Source organism: Siphateles boraxobius, unplaced genomic scaffold (genome assembly GCF_051911475.1).
Source record: "Siphateles boraxobius isolate OS27281-9 unplaced genomic scaffold, OSU_SipBor_1 25, whole genome shotgun sequence".
Taxonomy (NCBI): domain Eukaryota; kingdom Metazoa; phylum Chordata; class Actinopteri; order Cypriniformes; family Leuciscidae; genus Siphateles; species Siphateles boraxobius.
This window is the reverse complement of record NW_027508866.1, coordinates 33,133,415-33,160,913: the sequence shown is the minus strand read 5'-3', so window position 1 is coordinate 33,160,913 and position 27,499 is coordinate 33,133,415. Positions and strand designations below refer to the sequence as shown.

Genomic DNA, 27,499 nt, shown 5'->3' with positions numbered 1-27,499 from the left:
AATATACACCACTGAGGCCAGTTGAAGCGATGCGCTGTATGTGTGCAGTGATTGTTTCTATCACATGGAGGCGCTCAAGTTTCATTTCCTAATTCTGTAGGACCAGAGGAGTTAATATATACACTATATTTTTAAGTGATTAAAATGTATGCGTAGAAAAACAACTCGTATCATATTTTATACATTTCCCAATATGTTTGGAAGGGAGTCATTTATCAACCTTTATCATGTTTTTTTTATGCTGAAAATACTTTAGGTGGAGACATCCTGTTCAAATGAAGGTCTAATGATCAACTCGACAACATGTACGGTTCATTTAATAGGTTTATTTCATAACACAAATTTAAATTAAATTTAAAATACATGAAAATAAATATTAAATATTATTACAAAGTATGGATATAGACAAACAGAATACTTTAAATACTTGAATTCAATGTGAATTTACCATACCAAAATAAAATCCTCACATGGTGCAAAAAACAAAAACCAGAAGCCCAAGATCGGCAGGAGTCTAACAGCTGCCTGTACACATCGAGTCTAATGGGTTTGGAACAATTAATAAATCCAGATTATAAACTGTACTTGGTACATACTCTCTGAAGATATTTACAGAATCAAATTTGATTCTTAACTCCGGATAAGTCGTTTCTTCTCCAGCGTGAAGGTTGTGCATCGGTCTTTTGATATCGTCTGGCTCATTTCCACCGGCTTAAATTCGTCATAAACCGTGCTAATAAACCATCCAGGATACTTAACGGATTCAAAAGTGTTATTAGCCACACCGGTCTCTTTCCTGAAGAACAGGAGGTTGTCATACTGGTCACCAGCTTTAATGGTGTTTAGGGTTTCATTGATCTCCTGAAATAAAAATCAGGTGATTAAATCTTTAGTTTATAATGTGGATTAAAAAACAGCAACAATAATATGGTTGTGGTGTGGGGAACAAACCTTCAAGACCAGTTGGGGAGGAGAATCATCCAGCTTGGTACAAGCAAGGTAGAGATTGGTCTGGGAAATCCCCAGGCACACAGGCTGGGATGCATTCGGGGAGGCACTCGTTGATGCATACATAGACAGACTGAAATCAACTGAAAAAAATAATGAATGTGTAGGTTAAGAGAGAGTCGTGAAAAGAATCATTTCTGAAGTCGGGTTTAAATGTGAAAGCTCAGAAAGGGTGCTTCATGTACAGAACCTTTTAGAGCTTCCCATCATTTTATGGATTTAGATTTCATTCATGTTTTAACCCATTTTTAATTTCAATTCGATTTTTATGAATTTAGCAGTTCGTAAACACTTTATCAATAGGAAAAATTCCATTAAACATGAAAGTATTATGCAATCATTAGGACTCTTCTGCTTATATAGAACCTTTTTGGCATAAAATTGAGTCAAGAACCCAATAGTTCTATTTAGAACCACATTGAACCTTTTTTGTAAGAGCGATGAGATTTACCTTTGAATTGAGCGTTTGCGTTTCTCAGCGTGACGGCCAGCAGACGAGGAGATCCGCTGCTTTGCACCAGAGTCTTCTTGAACTGATCACAAACGTTGCACTGCACCATCTGGTTGGTCTTGGTGAAAGATGGTGTCACCTCAACCCGTTCCATCCGACGCTCTGTGGAAGTAAAAAGACATTAGTGAAATGCTTGGCCAATTATTTTAGGTCAAGTCACATGCATTTATTTATAAAGTGCTTTAAACAATACGGATAGTTTCAAAGCAGGAAAATAACAGAATAAGTGACTACATTCACATGCACCTTTATATTATGATTATGAGATTTAGGAAATATTGTGATAAAGCTTTGCCTCATGGAAACACTAGACTTTGATCAAATTGATGCGATTAAACTCATAACCAACATGTGATGCAAATTAGTAAACAGAGGTAAAAAAGGCATCACATTTTTGAGGTGCTGAAGAAACAGAGTGATGCAGTATTTTGTTGGTCGAAAACATTGAAATGAAGACGTTTAGGCACATCAACAAAACAATTCAATTCAATACGCCCATAGAAATGTGTAAAACAGTGGGAAGTAACACACCTATTGTATGTCAGTAGATCATTTGTGCTGTTCATTTGTGAATAATGGTGGTAAGAATAACCACAATACTTAGAGAATAATCAGAATTAAAAAAAAATTTTGCTTATAAAATGGGAGTGAAGGTTTGCTTGTCACATAAACATCTTACTCTGGTTATTGGAAATAAATCACATTTTCAGTGCACAAGCAAACATAGTCATTGATGCAAACTACAGCAAATATTAAAAGAATTTAAATTTTGCTGTAAAGTAGGATGAAAAAGACAAAAGTCGTGATTCAGCTCAGTTCAGTTTGGGCTCATTACTATCCTTTAGTTGGCAAATTCATAATATTATAGTGGTTTCACTGGACAAACTAGGTCATATGGTAACAAGAACACAGTAACTGGTTTGTTGTGGCCCACCGGCTCGACCAATGTGGTTTACCAGTCCCACCAGTCAGTCAATGCACAATCAAACCACCAGAAGCTAGTTTTAGCTGCATATAAGTTTGGTAGTAGTACCTTGAATCACGTTCTCCATGATGATGTTGAGCACCTCTTCTTCACCAAACTCCGAAGACTGTGTTTTGATGTGCTTCATCCTCGTCAGAGCAATGATGATGTTCACCACCTGCTTCATGCTGGAAGAATGCCTCCACATTTCCAATTTGATGCCTTCATCCATGTTGCATCGGCAGCTCTGGAGAGAAATGATTTTTAGAGCTATGTTTTAGATGACTTCATATTGATTAAATCACATTTATAAGCATATTTAAAAGCAACCCACCATGGATGGTTGATCTGGGCAGTCCATCTCGTCAGAATCGGCACTGTCAGAGTAAATTGCACTGTCTGTCTCAGATGCACTGTTCAGGAAACAAATCAAATATACAATCAGACGAGTTTTAGGCAAACTATTCCAAATAAAACTAAAGCAAATGCAATAAGTAAACGACGCATCATTGCGTCATCGAGAGCTGTTTGATAATGCAATAATACAAATAATATGAAAACGTTTGATCTGGTAATACTTACTCATCAGAAGCAAAAGTTATGTCAAATCCATCGCATGCCATCGTTCTAAAATAAAGCATAAAACTGTTTAAACATTGAGGAAATAATAATAATAAAAAGACTTTAAAAGATGCCCAGATGAAATTGCACGCCACATACCAGTTGTTTAGTTGAGTTCCCTTTCTGGAATAAGTTAAGTGAGTTGGTTCAATAGTTCTCTCTCTTGTGAGATTCTTTGATTTATGCCTTAATGACAGTCGAAGTGCGTCTTTTATGTCATTCCTCCACCTAAAATGGGAATTTCCCCTGAATGAGGAAGTTGTAAGTTTTCGACACTTCGGACATATCAGAGCAGGTGCGCCAAATTTTATATCTGTAAATCCCGCAAAGACGCAAATGAACTCGCGTAAACTTACTTTTCTTTGTTAGAAAACTTTTAAACATAATTATTTTAATTTTCTCCTAGGAAAAAGAATGCTAGCGCTAGGTTGTGCTCAAGCTCACGTGCACTCACTCACAATGACGCATTGCTCAAGTTGCTGTCCGGATCTAAAAATGTATTACGAAATGTATAAACAGAATAACTTAAAAACAACCTTTCTTTTATGGTCATGTTTTCACCTAATTAAAAGTCAGTTTGATAGATTAAGTAGTGAATTTTAATAAACATGAATTAAAAACTTTTTTGTGTGACATGAAAACCATAAAAGAAAGTTTTTTTATTTGATTTAACTCTACTAATTAAAAATAGTAAATTCAAGACAACATGTCAGACAAGTTACTTATATTTGTATGATTACATTTAATCTTATAGGCATAATGATAAAATCCAAATGAGTATGAGGGACATGCAGGAAAAAAATACAGTTCATGTTGTCACACTTGTAATGAAATTTAAACAGCCTATTACAGGATTTTCAGCAAACACTTTACAGTAAAACTATTTTAAAACAAAACAGCAGCTCAAACAACAAAAATGTAAAAGGTAAAATACAAAAATATCAACTCATTGTTTTGATCAGCAACAAAAATTGTAATTACACCAGTTGGTTTTTTTTTTCTTTTGGTCACTTTTTTTCCCAACAGCTTTTAGCAATAATATGATGCAACTTAGGTTGTGGCTAGTAGGGAACAAAATCACGAAAATTATCCTAATTTGCAACAGTTTTGAAACCAACATAAGAAAACAAGTAGGCCTATGAAACTGAAAACATTACACTTACTAAGATAGCCTATAACATGCGTGACAACTAGCCCCGGTCTCATCTAAGTGCATGGCTGCTGTCTGTGGCAAAATGAGCAAACACTTTTACACTCATCTTTGAGATTTACTTCTATGTCAAAGAAATGTGGGTTTTCGGCACGGCCATTACTCTGACCTGCAGATACCCACACTTGGACTGATCTCCAGACCAGACCTGATCCCTGTTGCTAGACTGTGATATCATCCCATAATATCACATTCAGTGGTCAGAGAGGTCAAAATGCAGTTTCTGCAGAAAGTGTCTATGAGATGAAACTGTTATTAAATTAATGTGTCATTATTGAGTTGTCCTGATTCAGCGGGATCCAAAGGTTTCTAATGTTTCTACAAATTATATCATGTGCATCACAGTATGAGTGAAAAGTTGAATTGAAACAAGTAAATCTGACTTTTAGTTCCAAGGAGTTCACATGATTTTCACATGACCACACATTTCTGACTAAAATGTCAATAAAAAATCTAAACCTTTACAGTTTTCAATCAAAGATTTTCAAATATGGATATTTGTAGCCTATATCATTATTAGGGTATTCATAATTTTCTGTGTTCTTACTTGTGCTCTTTTATTTTCTCACCGTCTAGCATAGTTTTAGGTGACAAAAAAAAGGAATTAATTAGTAGCAACTAATTACATTTTCAACAGTGTAATTAGATTTCTAAGTACTGCATTGCTTTTTAGTAATTGCTTTCTAAATCCCATATCAACGTTGACCAGTTGACCAATACAAAGATAATTAATAACTTTTAATTCTTTCAAATAAATATTATAAAATTGCATAAAATTTTCTTGAACTGACAAAGTATTTAAACGAATAAGTTTGCATTTTACATTTTAAAAACATCCATTTTATCATTAGACTTTAAATTTTGAGGTTAAATCGACTACTGTTTTGTAAGTAATACCTAACTTTACTTTTTCAAGGGGAAAAGTACTTGTAATGCACTTACTGTTCCAGCGCACGTTTGACCATGAGCATCTAGTGTACTTGTTTTCGAAAGTGCAAATCACTTGCGCATGCATGCGTTGTGGTCCGTGCTAACACAAAAATCAGGCTGACATAAAGCAGATAGTATGCTGATGATGAAAAATATGTGGACAGAACGCATTTTAAGATGAAATCTTTTATTTAAAGTCATAAAATACAAAACACCTAAAACTAAAGTCTTTTCAAATGCCCGATAAATAACTGTGTGCAGATGAAACCATGGAAAATAAATATTATTGTAGCATTAAAGCTTAAAGTCGGGATCTTGTGGTTGGCCTCTCACCTCAAAGACAGAACTTTCTCAGTAAGAGTTGGGAAGTTTTCTTTTTTGTCGTTTCCCCTATTATGCGGTGTGCCCCATGGGTCCATTCTAGGCCCTCTTCTCTTTTCACTTTATATGCTACCATTGAGTGCCCCTTTTAAGAAATATAAGATTGCCTACCATTGCTATGCTGATCTATCAGCTAAAACGGACCGTTTGTATCCTTTGGACGTGCTCTGCAACTGTTTTGAAGGGATTCAATGTTGGATGGCTAATAATTTTTGATTTTAGGCCCCTCCAGGTCTTCATCTCTTTTTAATTTAGATTATATTGCCGCCAGTGTTCAACCTCATGTAAGGAATCTTGGGGTTACATTTGATTCATCACTAAATTTTGAGAAACAAATCAGTACAGTGGTAAAGGGCAGTTTATTTTATCTGAGATCGGTTGCGAAATTAAAACAGTTTCTACCTCCGAAAGATTTGGAGACCGTAATCCATGCTCTCATATCATGTCTGGACTACTGTAATTCCCTGTCATCATGGCGTTGCACCAAAATACATTTGTGACGTTCTGATTCCTTGCTCTCCCCAAAGAACACTAGGTCTGGTAATCAGCTTTTCTTTATATCCCACGTTTTTGCTGTAAAACTAAGGGTGGTCGAGCCTTCTCTTTTGCAGCAAACTTGGGAACGAGGTCTTCTCCTTCATTATTTGTTCTCTGTGGCTTTTGATTAGATTAGTTAAAGGTTTATAATTTGATTTTTATTGTATTTTGTTTAATGTGATAATATTTTGTATGCTGCATGGCTTCTTTTTATGCTTTCTTTTTACATGCTCAATGTTTTATTGTACAGCACTTTGGTGCAACTCCTGTACCTGGAAGTTGCGTATTTTCTACCCTATTGTGACGTATATCCAGGTAAAACAGCTTCTTGAACAAGATAAAATGTAGGACGGGACTTGATTTTTGCCCCGTCCTCACACCAGTAAACACATAATCAGAGAAGTGATTTCACTGCAAGAGAGAGGGGAATATGTGCTGCGTTCCAATCCCCTTTTAGACACGCACTTGCGAACTTCCCTAAGCTCTTCCCCTCGGGGGAATCCCTGCCGCCATTTTGAAGTGCGTATCACTTTGTGAAGTGGACGAGGGAAATTTATATGGACAGACCCTCATTCCCTCGATTTTGACCGAGGGAGCGAGTCTACTTCATATGTACACTACTTCAGGCAGTTTCATATACCGTAATGCAACACGATTGTGACGTCACCGCAGATCTCGTCTAATCACCACCACCACCAAAAACAACTCTATGATATATTAATTAGAATTCTTTTATATAAAAGAACCCAAACACACCTATATAAATTTGGATGCAACATTAAACAAATTCTTAAAGGGAAAAAAATTGTGAATAATAAATCAACTCCATGGCTGATTCCAAGTGATCAAGGGCTTAGGACGTTCCAGTTCAGCCCATTGCAGTTTCCGCCATTAGTGGGCACTCGTGCAACGTAAGCAATGACGCACATCCGAGTGAACGAGACGGAGGGAAGTTAGCGAGTGAAGGGCATGTCAATTTTGGACTGGAACGCAGCCTTATTCTGAGTAAAGATTATGATCACGCGTGAATTAAAACAAATAATGATGTACATGAATAAATCATAATACAGAAATTTTCCATAACAAATGATCAATTTTGATTTCATGGTGACTTTAATTTGGCCTATACTTGTAAAATCTCTGATTCATCAATAGACTTTAACAGAAGAGATACGTGATCTTATTAACTTTCATTTTCACATATAGGTCACATACAGAAAAAGTTCAAGATTGATTAATTGACTATTCCAGGGAAAGAATATCCACCATTGGGTTAAAATATTTTGTACCAAAAAGTGAGGATTTTTCCCTCACTAAAACCAGACGCGTGTGGAGTCAACAGCAGAATTTCTTCACTTATGCAACTTCCTCATTTAGGTTCTGTAATAGTCTTGGAAGACCTATAAAACCAGATGCATTAACATTACAATGAGGATAACAACTCAGATCATAAAAGCAGCTGTTTAGTAGATAATATGACTCATGATCATTTAGTTGCTATTAAATCAGACCTCAGTGACACTATACTTTGCGTCAGAGTTTGTAAACAGAATAGGAAAGTGCACAGGAAATTGTGAAACAGACATAAACACCAGTGTCCCCACCTGTTTTACCCAGTCTAACCAGTTTGCAACTTTCAGGCTTCCTGCGATGCAATGCCTCAGTCTTCATTATGGTTGAAGTACCTTAACCGGTGTTGCATCATGCTATAGAGCCTCAAACATTATAGTCGCATCATAGTTTCAACCAGTATTACAGGGATCTGAATGGGTGTGTGAAGGAAAAAAGAGGGATCCAATATAAAAATAACAGTGTTAGTATAGGCTATAACATTTTATATAGAATATTTTGCTGTTAAAATGCTGCCATTCAAAGTTTATGGTCAGGGAAATGTTTATTATTTTGTTTTGAAAGAAATTAAAACTTTCGCTCACCAAGGATGCGTTCAATTGATCAAAAGTGACAGTAATGACATTTGAAAAATTTCTGTGAAATAAAAGCTGTTTAAAAAATATATATTCATCAAAGAATCCTGGAAAAAAAAAACCTATATGGTTTCCACAACAATATTAAGCAGCACAAATGTTTTCCACATTAAAACTAAGAAATGTTTCATGAGCAGCAAATCAGATTTCTGAAAGAACCTGTGACACTGATGACTGGAGTTATGATGCTGAAAATTCAGCTTTCATCACAGGAATAAATTACATTTTAAAAACTATTTTCAACATGAATAATATTTCACAACGTTAAAGTTTTTAATGTATGTTTTTAAATATAAAATACACAGCCGTGGTGAACTTTTAAAAGGTTGTTTATGCATACAGGCGCAATGCACGTTATGACCATGTACTTCCACTTCCAAATATGGTCTCTTGTCATTCGCGTGCTGGTAAAAGGAAGTTGCGTTGGCCACCAGGATGTACAAAAAAACCAAAAAAAAAAAAAAAAAAAAAAAAAAAAAAAAACCCAGCCACACCACACCTACCGATTAAACAAATATTGAATAAAGCCCATAATAATTACAGATTAAAGGATCGTTCATAAAAAGGCTCCTTTTTTGATTTCACACAAGTATTTTAAATATTTTAATATTTTGACTGCATTTTGTTGACTGCATTTTTTCTAATTTTATACTAAAAGTCTATTAATGTTCAGAAATACTGTAACAAAAAACCCAAACATTTATTATGTTTTGAATAAATCATGTTTAATGTTACAGATGTAGGCTACAGCAACTCATCTTGACAATGTCCTTGATCAAAAACAGAATTCAACAGAAGCATGAAGGCCACAAACGAGCAATGTAGAGGGTTTTTGAGCAAACTCCTTGGAAATGTAACTTACTTGATCAGTAAGTGTGAATTCTGATTTACACAATAGCAGTGACCGCAGAGAGCATTTGGACAATTAAATCACACTTAGAAATGTCAATTGATTAGATCAATTGTCTGTATCTGCTCAAATGACGCAGGATCTTTCCTCAGAACTATCTATTTAGACAGTGTAGCCTACTGTATGTCCACCGTTGAAGTCTGGTTGAAGCTGCTGAGAGGTTTAAAGCCAGAATTCAGTTTGGATTTTTATTTATGTTCCTCGGTGAAAATGACTTAATTAAAGGGGCTGTATGGAAGAATTCCCATTAATTAATCAACAATGTTTGAACAGCTCATAACAAAACAAAAACAAGACCTTCCTCGAGTTTCTCAATTAGCGTCCGGCTGACTTGCATTGCAAGCTCAGACAACGTCTTCCTCAGGAAGTGACGTCACTAGCAATCGATATCTGCGATCATAGACATACGTGAAAAAAGAAACATTTATTCGATCTTGACTTAATGGTTAGGAAAAAAAGGGGGGGGGGGGGGGGGGGGGGGGCGGGGATACAAAATATTGTTTTGGCCTCGAAAAAGGAAAGAGTGATTTTGCCTCAGTTTCCAAACTATTGATTAACAACAAAATTGTAGATACTTCTTTTCATTAGATACTTCAAAATATGTTGCTCAGTTTTTTTTTTGTAATTTGTATTCTTTCACAATGGCTGCTTTCAACATTGATATATTTTTAAATAGCTTTATGAGTGATTCCAAAAAAATAAATCAGAACTTCCAAAATGTGTGTGATAAAGAAATAGATATTGAGGAGTTGAGAGAGTGCATTAACTTGCTAAAAACAAGACATTTACAAGACATTTGCTAAAGAACCTTCACCCTTTTTATTAGTATTTGTAGAAGCTATAGAAAAAGGCGAATTGCCTGCTTCATTAACAATAACACTGATTCCCAAACCTAAGAACAAGTTACTCATTGAAAATTGGAGGCCTATTAGTTTGCTCAATAATGACAGTAAGTTGTCTGCAATGATTTTTGCTAGAAGAATGAAACAAGGTTTAGATACAATAATTGATATGGAACAGTCTGGTTTTATGCAAGGCCGTCATATTAGGAATAATATTAGACTAGTCTTAAATATGATCGATTATAATCAATTTATTGGTGATGATAGTTTTATTGATTTTTATAAAGCATTTGATACAGTGAATCATGATTTTATTTTCGAAGTTATTACATTGTTAGATTTTGGAGATGTATTTTTGAAAGCAGGTAAAACATTGTACAATGGATGTAATAGTTCTGTCAAAATTGCTTATACTTCACAAAGGTTTGATATTCACCATGGCATTAGCCAATTTGCTGATGACACTGCAATTTTTTGATAGACAAATTTGAGGTACCAAAAATAATTAGATGTATTGAGGCATTCACTGCTGTATCAGGCCTTAAAATGAATTGTGATGAATCTGTATTGTTTCCCCACAAAGATTGCTCCTCTACAGAAATAGAGAACATCCTAGTTAAACACCAATTAACATATCTAGGTGTAGTTATTTGTAAAAAATGAAAAACAGAGGAGTCGGTTAAATTTTGAATCAATTATTGAGTGAACAAAAAATAAATATAATTGGTGGTTAATGAGGGATATATCAATAATTGGGATGGTATAATTGTCAAAGACGGAAGGTAAAATATACATCTGTATATGCCTCCTAAGGTGATTAAGGATTAAGATAAGATACTTTATGACTTCATATGGAGAAAAAAGCCACATTATTTAAAAAAGGAGGTAATATGTAACACCAAAGAGCAAGGGGGACCTGAGGTCTTAGATTATAGTACTGACACTTTCAAAATTAAATGGTTGATAAAGTTTTTGAAGAATAGAGAAAGTTTTTGGAACGTATTTCCTAATTATATATTTAATACTCTTACTTGGAGGCATAGATTTTTTGTTGAAATGTAGTTTTTCTGATGACAAAATTCCTGAAAGTTTTCACGGATAAGCTCTGCAAGCATGGAAATAGGTATATAAGCATTTCACCACACAACTATTTCATATGAATAACAAAGACATACTATTTAAAAACAAATCACTATTCTATCATACTTGGTTCAATGAAGAGATTATATTAGTAAGACAATTGATACATTCCAATTAATATTTTGTTATCATATACTGAATTTCTACAAAAAATTAAATTACCAGTTAAACCGAGAGAGTTTGCTATTGTTCTTAATGCGATTCCAAAGAGTGTGATGTTACTCTTAAAAAACGCTGATTCAGTGGATATCAACATGGACAATCTTTGTGGTAAAATTTCATTGATAATGTTGATGTTTTAAAGCAAAAATGAAGCAATAAGATTATAAGGCTCTTGGTTCTGTGTCTTTTCCTGCAGCAAGATTCTTTTGGTCTTCTTTATTTGGTGATATCTCTTGGGTTACCCCTTGAGCCGCAGGGATCACTGGTGATCCCGAATTTTACATTAAAAAAAATTGTGCATTGTTTTTGAGCTGCTTTATCTCTCTATTAGTAATTGCTAGAGCACTTCTGAGTATTTCACAGTAAACTGTCAAGTGTTAGCTTTTAAATGATACCTTGGTTTTGTGTGTAGTCAGAAGGACTCCTTAGCAACAACCATTTTATTATGGGTATGTGATTTTGCACTCGATTGCCAAAAGGGGGGCGACTGGTAAGGGGTTAAAGCATGGAAATTAATAAGGTTTGTGTCAATACCAAAATTAAGGAAGTGTCTTACAAAATACTTCACAGAATTTAAGCATGTTTTGGAAAGATTTAAGCTTGATATTTCATATACTTGTGAATTTTGTGCACTAGAAAAATAAACAATTTTGCATTTGTTTTTTTCACTGTATTTACTCAAGATTATTTTGGAAAGATTTAGAAACCTTTATTAATAGAAAACTGAAGTGTATAATGGAAAATTGTGTTTTTGATGTGCTTTTTTATCAACTTATCTTTTTATCAGAAAATCAACTTAAATAAGGCTACAATGATAAATAAGACAATATAGACAATCGTGTTAAATTATATTGTGTATTAAATGTTTATGTTAACGTTGTTGTATATATATTTCTTTTTACATAAACAATAGATAGTATACAATATAATTTAACACGTTTGTAGGTCTTTTATCATTTATCATTGCAGCATATATATATATATATATATATATATATATATATATATATATATATATATATATATATATATATATATAGCCTATATATATATACACACACACATACATACACACAATATATATCATACAGGTTTTCTATTCTTACCGGCTGAATGTTTTGTGCCCGAGATTTAATTAGATTGTTTTAAAGATTTATGAAAACATTTCTCTTTTTTTTGGCTGCTGTAATACATTTTATGGTTATCAGAAGAACATCAGAAACTTATATTCTAAAGCAGTTTACATTTTAACTGGTAAGATGAATCTGAGCTTATTAATTGGCCTACATATTAGCCTAAATTTGATTTACTACATTACAATAGTCCCTTTAGTGCTATGATAAAAATACACTAGTAGTTTAAAATTCTAAATAAGGCACATCTAATGTCCAAATTACAAATATTTTAGCATATATATATTTTATTCAAACACAATTATGCAAATGGACCGTTCCTTTAAAGACATAATATTTTCCCCCAATGAATATTCCTTATTTTTCCTTCTACTTTTTTTATTTTGTGGTAATACCCACCAACATGTAGCCTAAAAAATCAAATAATTAGAACAATTACCAATAAGTACATAGTTAGACACTTTTACACATGAAAATATATCAATAAATATGAATACAAATTAAACATTCACATATTTATATCAAACTCTTATAATGACATATAATTCCTAATACGTCATTCAAGTAATATTATTTAAAGATCAAATATTAAATAAGTAAATAAATAAAATAACAAAAAAACTATAATTAAAAGGGAGGGGGGGTTATATAAAAGTGTAGTTAGGCTAATATGTATTACTTTATTTTATGAATATTCTTTAATTTTAGAGTTGCACATATCTTTTCAAAATGTATACTTTTGATCTTAATTTCATGTTATCCTCTCATAGTGTAGCCTACTTTAGAAACTAATCTCAAACGCATAAAACAGCACAAAAACAGAAAACGCTGTTTGATGGTAGATCGATTCGATCCACGATCGACCTCTAGGGCTGCTTCAGAAACGCGTGCACACGCAATTATCCAGACTAGATAAACCTGGATCAAATTAGTGGGATTGCGTGAACTTCAATTACCTTTTATCAAAGCCCGTCTACGGAAAGCCTGGCCACTCCCTATTAAGCCCTATTGTACCGAATTTTGGTTGTAGTTCCACCAGAGTTCCACTGGGGGGCGATCGTCCGAGTGCAAAAGGAATGGGAGTCTATGGGGCTAGACGGCTAAATTTGTCTCTTTCACCCGATTGCCGTTGAGAAATCTCAGATTTGAATGTAGGTTTTGCAAGGTCAACATGGGTTATAGGTCGAAAGTTGAATGAACGAGTACTTATGTCCTTTTGATTTCTTACAGGTTGAGTTGTTGTTGCCTATAACACGCTAGCATTCTGCTAATGGACGCTGATTGGTCAGTGAAGGACTGTTATGACCAGACATACCGCCTGATGGCATCGTGGCATCCGAAGCGGGACCAGAATGTTAAGGCGGACTTAACTCTTTTAGCACGTATATTTTACCTGTGTCAGCTGTGTTTTCGATGCCTGGAGAGACAAGAAAGTGCAGAGTGCGAAAGCACCAACGTGACTGAAGGATTGCCGTAAAGCAGTTCTCTGATCGTACTATGTGTATGATGTCATTGACATTTTAAAAGACTTTTTAAAGCAAATAAGTGACTCTAAAAAATCTAACACCCAGTAATCTGTAATTTCTTTGCATCTCCTTTCCTAAACAACATTCAAATTACTAGACAAAAAATTATATCCTGAGAAAAGTTGATTTTTAGGGGTATATCTCCATAGACCTCCATTCATTCTGCACTCGTCCTGTGAGCGCCACCAGTAAAGAACCCGGAAGTTTACTGAGAGTGAAACTTCTCCCCATATTAGACATTCTCTGCTTTTATGAAACCGTTTTAGCCCCAACTTATTTGTTAGGTTCAATACAGGTCAGGATACAATTTGTTAATTGTATCCTGACCATTAGCTTTGCTGTTATAAAACAGTCGTTGCCTACTTGAATGCTAAATAAATTATACATAACAGAATATTTCAATGAACAAGCTGCAAAAAATAACTATTTTGGGGAAACTTTTCAGTGGCGTTTATACATATTTTTATTAGATTTCCTAGGTTTTCTGTGAAAACCTTAGGACATTTTTGCTGAGACATTTTTTCTGCGTTTATATTGTTGTTGAGAGGAAAGTGCAAACTTCGCTTTCAGCCGTAGACTGCGCCGGGATGCTCGTCAACAGTATATCGCTCCAAGGTAGGCCTATACCATTTAAAACTCCCTTTTACTTATAATCAAACAACGGAAAAGAACTTCGCCGTGCCCGTGACTTATCGGGGCCTTGAAGCACGTCAGTCTGTTGTAAATTACGTGTGCACGAGTACGAGCACGAGGAATATGTTGCTGGCTGCAGTTCACTTAACGGCCATCGGTGTCGCTAATAACAAGCATTTCTGAATTCTACATAGACCCTTCAAATATACTGGGAACCTCTAGATCTATTAAAAATGTATAATATACAAGTCATTACTGTGTATGGAGCTCCGCAACACGGACTGGAAACAGAATACAAAATGAAAGACAATCATTTTAGCACTGGTTTGTGTTTATTTCCTATGAAACAGTGGATATCAAGAGCATTTGACGGCTCATATACAATACAGAGAAGATTTGAATCTCCAAAATGTCTGGTCAGAAGTAAAAGTGTGTTTGAGTCCCTGGTAACATGTTTGTACCTAAAGAATTGTCATCTGCCAGGAACTGTTGCCATTTAACCTCTGTTTCAGAAGTTTCGTATTCATTTACAGTCATCTCAACCTATATAAAAACCCAGCTTTTCTCTTGATAGAGTAAGACAAGAAAGGTATTTTTAATATGTGTGTATATATATAAATTTACTTTTACAACAGAAAAAACAATACAAGATTTTTAACAGCAGAAAAATATTTACTTCGTTGCAGTCAGTTTTTAGCAGATGGGTTATAATGAAGACAACATAAATACGCACACTTGTAAAATACTACTAAAAATAACATCATGATTATTTGCATCAGTAAAACTGAACAAGGCTGAATGAAGGCTTGAATTTCTTGTACACAAAAGAAGGTCTTTCCTTTTACTCAGTTACTCAAATCTCACATCTTCCTTTGCACAACAAAACCCAAAGTTCACACTAGACCATTCAAATGTTTGGGGTCAGTAAGACTTTTTTTTAAGAAATAAAAAATAATAATTAAATTGATCAAAAAGGACCGTAAAGACATTTATAATGTTACAAAATATTTTTTTATCTAAAAAATGCTATTCTTTTGAACATTCTATTTATCAAAGAATCCTGAAAAAGGAAAACAATATCAACATTGATAATAGTACGAAATATTCTCGAACAGCAAATCAGCATATTAGAATGATTTCTAAAGGATCGTGACACTGAAGACTGGAGTAATGATGGTAAACTACATTTTAAAATATATTACAATAGAAAACAGTTATTATATATTATAATATTATTTTACAATATTACTGTTTTACTGTATTTTTGATCAAATAAACGCAGCCTTGGCGAGCAGAAGAGACTTCTTTCAAAAACATTCAAATTTTCTCAACCCCAAACTTCTGAATGGTTCGCTGGAATGTCATAACGAGTTTAAAAACTCGATTTCCAAGCATCTTCTCTGACAAGCACATGGAACGGATAGGCCTATAGAATTCATTATAACAGAAAACCATGGAATGGCAAAAAAAAAAAAAATGAAATAGATGACAAAAATGATAGAATCATTAATAAAAAAGAGTTTAGTTTAACCATCTACACTATGTTTAAAAATATGACATTGGGATTTTTAATATTGCTAAGATCTATTTTTCTGGTTATTCCGAATGGAATGGTCATTAGCGCCAGTTTGTGAAATGTTCGATATTTTTAATTTATACTGTTAGCTACATCGCTACAGTCAAGCCAGGCATCTAGTCACCTAATATTATTCAAATTGTTTCTGAGATGCAGAAATGAAAGGCAGCCGAATGTAGGCATGCAGTGGAAAATGGGTCGGGATCACACAGAAATCAGAATTAATGTCACTCTCGAAATGATGTTTTTCAGCAAATAATCAGAAAGGGATCAAGTATAGACATTTCTAAAAACCTCTGCATCTAACATCTTTTATATGATCTAAAGACACTCCATCGAACCTTTGTTTGGAAAACATTAATTATGCGATCATGATTAATCCATACCTACTTCCCCAAAGGTATGAAATCATATTCATGTTCAGATTTGATGACATTATGCCATGGTTATTCCAGTTCAAATATGTACGGAGAATGATATTTGATTGATGAATGAAGTAGTCATACAATTATTTAAACTTAAAAAAATTACGTTGTTGTGCTGTGCTCTCGAAGTTTAGTCAACTTGAAATATGTATTGAAGCTTATGTGTTTGGAACGAGGGTGAGTAAATGAGTATTTTCTGTCGCTCTGAACTCATTTTGGCACATTAGGGCTTGACAATACGGACACGTTGGATTCAGGGCTGAAATACTGCTATGATATGACAGAAATAGTAAGATCTTGGCACAACACCATTTAATTTAGTAGTACATATGCACACATATACACGTTAAGAAAATAAGAGAACTCAAACAGAGCGCATAGAGGAAGTGACATCAGAGGCAACGGCTGAATAAGCAGAAGAGCGAGAACAGATCCCATCTGACCAGAATGACACGTCTTGCACAGCGTTTTTGTTTTCCTCAACAGTCCTCCATCTGGATCAATCGCTGCATTCCAGGAGTAAAAGATTCATATGAGACGGCAACAAACAAATTAGTTGTGATAATAAAATCCTTGTGAGTTCTCGAGGAAGGTCAGATAGAAGGTCAAAACGCTCCTCTCTGGCTGTGAAGCTCCTCGTCTGTACTAGATTCCTGGCTCTTGCTCACACCTGCAGATCCCAGGAAACCAGAACGAAACGTCCGTCAAAAATACGCATTCATCTTTCATGTTCTGACATCATTCACTGGAGCGTGTCCAAAATGACCAAAATACTGTGGCTGAGATTTCAAAAGTGTTTGCACATTGTAGATGGATTGAGAAACAATTTCCATTTCATTTTAAGTCCAATGAATGATTGTAACTTAAGAGACATTTGTCATATATTAGTAGCGGAAGACAAGTACACCACAGAGATATACAAAAAACAATGAGGTTTCCTGTGACAGGAAAAAGTTCAATAACAAATAAAGCATTGATTTAGACTTTTTTCCTGATACTGATTATTACATTATGATATTATTGATATTTTCCAAATCTAAAATGACTGTTTATAGCTGATAATTGTTTAGGGCTTTTCTAGCTTGACAAAGAGAGTATTAGTGGCCACAAAAACACATTTCATACCTGAAATTTAAATAAATGTTAATTTTAAATTTTATAGAAAAAAATATTTACCTTTTATTTTATATATGATAACAATATATATTTTGCAGAAGAATTAAGAAAATTAGGCATATTTTAGGTCCATTTAGTTTTTTGTAATTTTTCACATTATAATTGTGACAATTTAGCCCTTGTATTTAATGCATTATTTACTTTTGAGTCATTTTCTATTCTCATTAGATTCTCATTACTGTAATAAATTTTATTTACATTACTAAATTTTAATTGTACTGCTTTTAAGTGAAAACAAATATACATTCATATATTTTATAGCTGGCACCACAAATACTAATATGATGTTTACATATTTTACTATTTAAATATGTATATCATTGTTCTTTTTTGTAATGAAAATGGCGAGATAATGTGCATAATTATAATTTCTTATTTACTTCATTTGATTTTGGAGTGAAATATGGACACGCATTCCGTTACAGGTTTTGTAAGATTCACCCATTTGCCATTTGAGTTTTAAGTATGTAAGAAAATAAATAAATAAATACTGTTAACATAAGCTTTCAATATATGCCTACTATATTAAAAGTGGCATTGTACAAAGCATCTTTGGCCAAAGTTTATTTATTAATTTGCTCAAAAACAGCTGTAATTAGTTACCAGTTTGCTAGAGTAAAGGGAACATCATAAGAAGACTTACCTGGACATTTATATCCTGTCTGAGAGTTAAATGTGGAGGTGCCAACAGACAGCATTAATATAGAAGAGGGTTACTTTGGGGAAAAAAGACTGACTTAAGCTCATATCAGTGATGCGTTCAAATGTAACCGCTATCCGTATCATTTGGCATGCACTGATGTATCATACCAACCACCTGGTGGCGCTCTGTGATGCCTCGAGTGCTGATGGGATACACGTTTCAAACTTAACGTATCATGCTTATCACTTGCATTTACCTCATGCAAAGTACACTAACAGTAGTTGTCAATAGCGTCAAAGAATGAATAGTGGAGCTGAAAGTCTAATGGAGACAAAAAGAAAGAGAAAATGAAGGGAAGGAGAGAAAAAGACAAAGAAAGAGAACACAGTCTTAGTTCAGAAGAAGAGAGGGATGTAGACAGAAGCCTCTCGTTTAACACAGTTTTATAGACATTCCCGGTTGATCTCGCATGTTTGGACGAAACACAACATTCCAATGCTAGCCAATTACACCGCAAAATACAAAGCACAGAGAGCCGCACACAATGTTCTGGTGTGATTCATGCATGTGTGCTGCTGTGTTCACGCCACGCACCTTGAGTAGTGTTTTTCTCGTTCAGGAGTTTGGTTTGACTGTTGGGCAGGATCTTAATTTCAGGGGGGTCGGGGCTCTGGGCGACCCGGGACGCCATCAAGGCATTGAGGTACTGCAGACGGGTCACCTGTGGGACACGGGACGGTTTTAACAGCAGAAAAAGCAAGTGCATCCTTTTCTGAAGGTCACGCAAGAACATTACCCATGGCCATGTGCGACGAAAAAGACAAAAAAGCTCAAGTAAAAACCTATGAGAAGGATCTCAACATCAAAAAACTTTGTCTGGAAATGAACTATAATTCCATCAATCAAATTAAAAAACAGTACAATATAAAACCGTTGACTTATAATACAAGGTTATTGGTATAAAAATAATATTTCATATGTATTGCAAAAAATATTCAAATAGGTAAGCAAATATATTATCTGAAATTTGTACGAGACTCAATTATGTAATGTGCACGCATACATAATATCTTAACCACATCAGAGCCAATGGTCGGTCGTCTCGAAAAAACTTTTATCTATAAAAAAAACTATTCTAATTGCTATTTTAATTTGTATTTCAAATAAAAATTTTAATGTTAAAATAACAACAACAATAGTACTGAAATTACCAACGTTTGAGCATTTACATATATTTACAAATATTTTTAAATGTTAAAATTATAATAAAAATAACTATTAAATATAATATATAATCTCATATAACTATATTAAATATTCAATTTTAAATATTAAAATAACAACAACAATAGTACTGAAATTACCAACGTTTGAGCATTTACATATATTTACAAATATTTTTAAATGTTAAAATTATAATAAAAATAACTATTAAATATAATATATAATCTCATATAACTATATTAAATATTCAATTTTAAATGTTAAAATAACAACAACAATAGTACTGAAATTACCAACGTTTGAGCATTTACATATATTTACAAATATTTTTAAATGTTAAAATTATAATAAAAATAACTATTAAATATAATATATAATCTCATATAACTATATTAAATATTCAATTTTAAATTTTAAGATAACAACATCAACAACAATAATAATAACATTTACAATGTTTCAGTATTTAATCATATAATTACTTTTTTAGTGTATATTAGTATATATACTAATATTATATATTTTACCAGAATAATATAAATTTCTATATTGAGAAAAATACAAAAACACATTGGCTGAAATTGAAGTGTGACATCAGCTGAAAAGATGGAGCAAGATTTTTTTTATTAAAATGAAGGAGAAAAAAATGCATTGAGGAATCATGCGCAATTAGACTTGGAACATGTATTATGAAAGTAAATCGGGTTCAAAAATTCATAATCAATGCTCAGTAATCAAATACGTACTAATGTCTACTTATTGCAAAACAAAATAAGCACAAAAGAAGTAAAAGGAAAGTTGTGCGCTCACCTTGATGAACTGCAGGTCTGTGAGGGCTCGTACTGTGTAGTCGGGACAGTAGCTGGACGGGCTGGTGGCTTCTCCCAGCTCAAAGGGGTCTCTGGGGGACTGATGCTGTGTGGACACCGGAGACTGGTGGACTGATCACAACGACAGGCAATATATCACAACATGGACTGCTGACATTCATGGTAGTGCAATAACACTGTGGACCTAATCAGGCGTTACGCAGTAAAACAACAAGTAATAAATCTTATCACTTAATCCGATGTTTATCTGGGTTTTGTCTTAACCAACCGCTACTGCTAGAACTGATTTATGTGACTGCTTTACACTTTTGCTGTTTTGTTGGTAGCCCCGCCCACAGTCAAATCTCATTGGTTTAAAATTCCAATCCACTGAACTGTACATTAATTGAAAAATATGTTCTTATTGGATGCAAACTTGTTTAGCATGTCCTCTCAGCGAGGACAGAAAAACGTTGAAAGTTTGTGGCATGACTGGTTAGGTGAAACATAAACATTTAAACAATAGTCCCGTATAGCTGTTTTGCTTTCAAAACACAAAAGGCTTGCAGAATCAGCCGTCTTTAGTTTTGTTGCCCTACAGCTTAAAGAATGTCTTTGACTATCGTGAATTTTGAAGCCAACATTCACGAGTCAGCGTTCTTTGTTTTTGTTAAGCAGCATTATGAATAGATGATTAGAATGATGGATTTAGAGATGATCTGGGATTATCATAAAATCCCGTACCTGAGGAGGGAGCTGTGAGCGCTGAGACGCCGTAGTAAGTGAACGCGCCGTTTTCAAACTTTAAACCCTCTTTCCCGATCTCCACCTCCACACGGCCCTACACACACAAAAACATGCACACAAATAACTTGTTGGATAATCTCATCAAAAATACAAACTTTTATCTTATAATTTAAAATATTAACAGCAATTCATATAAATAAGCTATTTAATATTTTGTTATAAAAATGATGATATATTATTTACATTTTACATGACCTATTTTTTATTTTAAGCTGAAATATGGCCAAACAAACTCTCCCTTGTATAAATGGACAAGGCCATGATCAAGAATGCGAAATTATAATAAGAAATTGAGCTCTTCTAAAGCTACTACTATTAACACATTCCAACAGATTATTAATAATAAATAATTAATTTATCAATGTTTAAATGTTATTTAATGTTAAATTTAATACATTAAATATAATTGAAATAGTTAAAATAACAACAATAATTATAGTTACCGTATTATTATGAAATTCTAGTATTATTGTAATGATTCATTATTATTACATATTAATATTAAGGCCCGTTCACACCAAGAACGATAACTATATTAGTGTTCACAGCAGCAGACGATATCGTTCTGTTTATTCTAAGCGAACACTGTAGTTTTGTCGTCTGTCACTTTAAATGCTCGACCTATTTAAAACAGGATGGATTTTGATTGGCTGTCAATGTTTTTGTCGTTCATCAGCGGGGAAATATCATTCTGAAAGTGATTCCAACGGTATAATTTCTTTGTGTCATTATCGCTATAGTTGTGTTGTGGACAAATTTTTTTACATACATGTATTTATTTTTAGAACTATATCCTTATTGTTCTCTGTATAGTTATCCTTGGTGTGAACGGGCGTTTATTATTAAAATTAGCAATGTTAAATGATCAAATATTGAAATATATTTCAAATGTTGTTTTAAATAATAATATTTTAATAATAAAAACTACTACTAATATCATATTTAGATATTGTATATTTATTAACAATATTATTTACACCAGTGCTTATAAAGTACCTTACATACACTATGACCAAGAATGTGAGTTTATGATAAGAAATTGATTGAACACCATTAACACATTCAGGTTAATACTAATACATAATTTAAATATTTATTGATTTGTTATATTTTAAATATAACTATAATTTTCAAAATAATAACAACAACAGAAATGATTATCAATGATAAACACTGATGAAGGCAGACAGCCGTTCAGACGGCAGTTTTTATCTCCTGCTTAAACCTAATAATAATACTTTTAGAGCGCAGACATTTTGCATTTTCATCTACTGATATATAGGTCTTAGCAAAATATAATTTTAAATGTTGATACTTTGATAATAAAAATACTATCACTACTAATAGTAATACTATCGTATTGAGATCTTGTATTTATGAACATTATCAGCTTAAAAAGTGTCTAACATGGAACACATGTCCATAAACACATTGAGAAGGACGTTTGCCGTGTGGTGTGTGTTGTTCTCGCACCTGCAGCAGCAGAATGAAGTAATCCACGGGGTGGTTCCGCGTGTACAGGTAGTGATCAGGACTGAGCCGGTTCCCGGGGTCAAACTTCACTTCTTGGTTGACGCTGGGGTGCCGCAGCAGGTGAAATAAGACTCTTTCTGAAACGCGCTGCGGGCTGAAGTGTTCCACCTCTGAAACAGACAGAGAGGTGCAGTGTTTACTGGCGTATGAAATCACCTCCATTAACCCGCACATAAGCACAAATCGTCCCGCCATTGAGCCGAGAGACTGGGGATGTCCTTTAAAAGTTGAGCACATTCTTCTTTAGCAGTTCCTTCTTGTCATGGCTAACAAATATACAGTTTGGAGCCGGTAAGATTTGTTCATAGGCTGCGATTTATTCCAGTGATCAAAGCTGAATTTCTACTCCAGTCTTCAGTGTCACATGATCTCCTTCAGAAATCATTCTAATATACTGATTTGCTGCTCAAGAAAAACATTTATGATTACTGTACCTCCTTACTATCTTACTATCTATACCCCCAGATCTGACCACACATCAGTAGAATTATAGAAATATGACAAGTTGCTTTGACAGTGTTAATGGGATAGTGTCATCATTTACTCACCCTCAAATTGTTGAAAACCCGTATGAGTTTCTTTCTTCTGTTAAAGAAGATATTTTGAAGACTGTCAGTAACCAAATAGTTGATGAACCCAATTGACTTCCATAGTATCTTTTTTTTTTTTTTTACCATACTATGAAAATCAATGGGGCCCAACAACTGTTTGGTTACTGTCATTCTTCAAAATATCTTCTTTTGTGTTCAACAGAAGAAAGAAACTCATACGGGTTTGGAACAACTTGAGTGTGAGTAAATGATGACAGAATTTTCATGTTTGGGTGAACTATCCCTTTAATTAACGATAGTGTGATTTTTTTTTTGTTGAGATTATGATTATTGTTAAATCATTTTTTAGCATGGCTACCTTTTATCTGTTAAACGCTTCATAAAATAATTTTTGTTATTTTACATTTTACCCGTGAGAAGAATAAGCCATTTAAAGCTGAGTACTAGTGATTTTAGCATCCAAAAGCACTGAAGGGTTCCATTCTGACCAATGCATTTCCATTAATTTTTGTTTTTTATGGATACTTGATAAGGATTGTAAAATTAATTTTACACAGACCACACAAAGAGCAATTTCTAGTATATCTTAAAGTCTCCCAACTAGGAAATTCTAAAATTCCTTGATTTTTCCAAGGCCCGTGCGAACCCTGACACATTAATGATAATAAACAGGTTCTTCATACTGAAGCAGGCACACCTCGGGAAAGGAAGCGGTGGGTGGCCAGCAACAGTTGAGGAGAGGTGCGGATCTTCGGTTCGCCCTCTGGCGGTTTAAAGATGGAGAATTCGTCATGAACGCTGCGCGGCTCCAGGGGAATCTCCAACGGGGGCATCGGACGCTTCACCTTCATTTCCACTGTGGAATAAGACCAAACGCATTATAATTCAGGTCAAATGATGCAACAGGTATCAACTCAAAAACACAACATGCAGCTACTCACTGTAACCATCAGACTCGTCCAGGATCTCAGATTTGATGATCTCCTCAATAACGTCCTCCAGCGTGACCAGTCCCAGAACCTCGTAGAACGGATCTCCTTCGCCCTCATTATTCACCTTCTGAACGATGGCCAGGTGCGAGTTTCCTGTGAGGACAGAGAGAGAACATTTGCTTTAGAGGAAGCAGCTTTGCAATGACTTTGTGTTACTCTTAAGTTTCTAAAATTGCATTGTTTTGTTGCATTGTTGTTTGGCTTGAATTTCGGTGAGGGATTGAGCATAATTTTACTCATTCCCGCAGATGTTGTGCTCACACCTAAAGTCTGGCACATAAAGCCGCCTCTCAGTCCTTTTATGCAGTCAAATACAAAATAATTAGTATAACACAAAATAACACAGTTAGTTATGTTTTAAGTGAAAGTTAACAGTTTTTTGTTTGGAAAACCACTAGCCACAGTGACTGGTGAGCAAAATCGTTAAGGTCAAGTATACAACAAATATTCATTTGAATTGATAAGAATCAAGTATTAAAGAAAGATGTGCAATGACAGATTAATAACAATATTAAAAAAATACACACGTTTAAATACATGTATTATTTAATATATTATTATACACTGCCTGGCCAAAAAAAAAGTCGCTGTTTGGATTTCAATAGGCAAATGCTTAAGAGTCTTTGACTGGATCATCATTGCAGTGATTACTATGGTTCTCTCATGTTGTTTGGCAACAATTCTTCTAACCCTAATTGATGAAGTGTGTAGCATTTTTTTAAACAACCATGTAGGAAAAACGTATGCACCTCTTGATGAAAATAGCATCACAACATTTCTTTCCATCAAGAGGTGCATACATTTTTAGTCAGATCTTGTATTGTCAATGCAAGAGTCCAGCACTCTGTAAAGTTTCCTCCAGCACATCCCAAAGACTCTCAATGAATTTAAGCTCTGGACTCAGAGGAAATGATTCATGTGTGAAAATGATTCTTCATGATCCTCACAACCATTCTTTCACAATCTGAGCCTGATGAATCTGGACATTGTCATCCTGAAATATGGCCAAGATGTGTCTCATACATGGCTGTTTAAGAAATGAAAAGCTACACGCTCCATCATTGAGGGTTAGAAGAACTGTTGCCAAAAATATAAAATGATAGAAACATAATCTGCAATAATGATTCAATTATAGACTCTTAAGCATTTGCCTATTTAGATCTAAACAGCGACTTTTTTTGACCGGGCAGTGTATTATAATAAGTATTAATACTTGAATAAATAATAATAATAATAATAATAAATAAAATGTTTGATGAAAATAAAACCCCAAATATTATATGCATTTAATATGGGCCTAAGTCAAATAACGGTCGAACACCGATACATGTAGTTTGAAGGCATCTGCTTAGGATTTGACATGCCTCTTTTGAATTCTTCCAGCATTGCATCCAGCTTCGTGTCATTAAAAACATAATGTAGAGGATGGTTGTAGAACTTCGTGATGGTGGTCATGGGAGTGCGGTCCTCTGGATCAACCAACGCCAAGTCTTTCACGTACAGGATCTCGATGATATTGGACCTTTCCTCTTCGTACACAGGGACGCGAGTGTATCCGCTCTGCATGATCTCAGACATGGTGCTGAAGTCCAGAACGGCCGTGGAAGGCAGCATGAAGCAATCTTTCAGAGGGGTCAAGATATCCTCCACGGTTTTGGTCCTGAGAGCGCCCTTACTGAACTCCACCTTGACAAACTCATTATACGGATCGTTCACACTAGTCCGAATCATTTCCATGGTTTTCTCGCGGATGCCGCAGGTGCTCACGTCCCGGTGGAAGATCAAGTCCAGCAGGAGTCCGAGAGGACAGGAAATTGGACACGTCAGAACAAGACAGATCTGGGCCAGCCATATCAAACCCGGTGCCATCTGGAACCCATAGCCCGAACACACAATATGAGGAAACAACTCAGCCAGGACAAATATGAGGAAGCCGCTAGTGAACACAGCTGGGAGGATGGACCCATAGAGACGGTACAACAGAACACCGAGCACAGAGTGACCCAATGCACAAATGAACAGGAGAGAGCACACCAACACGTTTCCTCTCCTCCGGATGGGCTTGAGGCGCTTGGCCGCCCGCTTCTCATCCTCTGAACCACAGCTGTGCAGAACATACAGCTCCAGTGGGTCCAGCCACAGCAAACTCAGATTCAAGCATCTGACAACACAGCAAATCAAAACCAGAAGTACAAGCACCAAAACCGAACCCCATAACGGAATGAAATCAGATGGTACACCCGGGTCCTTAATGAGAAACTTGTCCGACCCGAATGACCCCCACGCCTGGCCCTTTAAGACGCAGATGTGATGGAAAACAGGCTCTGCATCTTTATTATTCGTCTCGGATGTTGCAAGCTCGGCATGGACTTCTATAAGCCTGCTGTTTTCCTCATGTTCGTTAAGCAAGTCGCGCACCTGGAACGAAGCGGACCTGCGACACTTCTCCAACGCGCACGGGTCAACCGAACCGTCTCCATGCGCGGCGAACGCGACCCACGGCCAGGTCTCATTGGACAGGTAGGACCCAAACAACCTGAGGGTGAAATTGGTCCCGTTTGGAGCTACGATGACCCCTTTGCGCAGGTACACCAGCTCGCTGGCGTCCTCCAGGCGCAGCCCGAAAACCTGCACTTCTTGAAGGCTGCAGGCTCCGAACCCGAACAGGAACGATAAGATTAACGGGAGAAGCAGCTTCGCCAAGCTGACCACCATATTGGAACAGGACAGCCTGGCTTTATGAATCATGTGACGCTGCTGATGTTGTTGCTGCTACCCTCCTACTTTTTCACTTGTTTTCATATAAAACGGTGAGGGAAACTGGCTAGGTCCGGCCGCCATGTTGGCTCGGAGATTCTTAAGAAACAGGCACAGACGTGGCCCCGACCTCTGGAGCCACAATGAACACAGTTTCTTTTTCGAACGGACGCTACGTTGTCTCAATGATGGACCAATGACAGAACGGCAAGTTCGCGCTTGACCAATCGGAGAACGGGCTGGCATTAATAAACCACGCCTACAACGGCACTGAGGAGCATCAGCCTGTGAGATTAGTATCTTCTCAAGGCTCTTTGAAAAAATAAATAAACGCCTTTATCTGTTTGTGTGCAGTCGAAAACAGAGAGGGTTTATTTAAACATTTATAGGTTTTAAAACGATTCTAGCATAGAGTAACAAAGAAAGAGTTTATAAGTTAAAAAATGACTGCAATGTTTTACAGCTTGCAAAATGTTTTTGCCACAAATGCACTGCACAGACAGACTGAGCAAA

The 27,499-nt window shown here is 35.2% G+C and overlaps 2 protein-coding genes across 6 annotated transcripts; both read right to left on the bottom strand.

Moving 5' to 3' along the window:
- Positions 1-308: 308 nt before the first annotated feature.
- Positions 309-3,581, bottom strand: il1b (interleukin 1, beta). 3 transcript variants are annotated; one of them, XM_077243576.1, is made up of 8 exons: positions 3,563-3,581; positions 3,204-3,332; positions 3,066-3,110; positions 2,818-2,896; positions 2,553-2,730; positions 1,460-1,621; positions 952-1,091; positions 309-861 (listed from the first exon to the last, which is right to left on the bottom strand). In XM_077243576.1, exons 3-8 carry the CDS (start codon positions 3,104-3,106, stop codon positions 631-633), a joined length of 831 nt encoding a protein of 276 aa, XP_077099691.1. In that variant the 5' UTR covers positions 3,107-3,110; positions 3,204-3,332; positions 3,563-3,581; the 3' UTR covers positions 309-630. The 3 variants fall into 3 exon arrangements, with proteins under 3 accessions (XP_077099691.1, XP_077099690.1, XP_077099689.1); XM_077243575.1 differs by lacking the exon at positions 3,563-3,581 and adding an exon at positions 3,461-3,524; XM_077243574.1 differs by lacking the exon at positions 3,563-3,581 and having other exon boundaries at positions 3,204-3,552.
- An 11,225-nt stretch (positions 3,582-14,806) lies between these two features.
- On the bottom strand, positions 14,807-27,110 carry cnnm3 (cyclin and CBS domain divalent metal cation transport mediator 3). Of its 3 annotated transcripts, none has more exons than XM_077243595.1 (9): positions 25,594-27,110; positions 24,179-24,322; positions 23,935-24,093; positions 22,627-22,796; positions 21,091-21,187; positions 20,348-20,478; positions 18,908-19,034; positions 18,570-18,634; positions 17,034-17,164 (listed from the first exon to the last, which is right to left on the bottom strand). In XM_077243595.1, the coding sequence occupies exons 1-8, from the start codon at positions 26,975-26,977 to the stop codon at positions 18,585-18,587; spliced, it is 2,262 nt and encodes a 753-aa protein (XP_077099710.1). In that variant the 5' UTR covers positions 26,978-27,110; the 3' UTR covers positions 17,034-17,164; positions 18,570-18,584. The 3 variants fall into 3 exon arrangements, with proteins under 3 accessions (XP_077099712.1, XP_077099710.1, XP_077099711.1); XM_077243596.1 differs by lacking the exon at positions 17,034-17,164 and adding an exon at positions 18,314-18,332; XM_077243597.1 differs by lacking the exon at positions 18,570-18,634 and having other exon boundaries at positions 14,807-17,164; positions 25,594-27,019.
- Between the last annotated feature and the right edge of the window lie 389 nt (positions 27,111-27,499).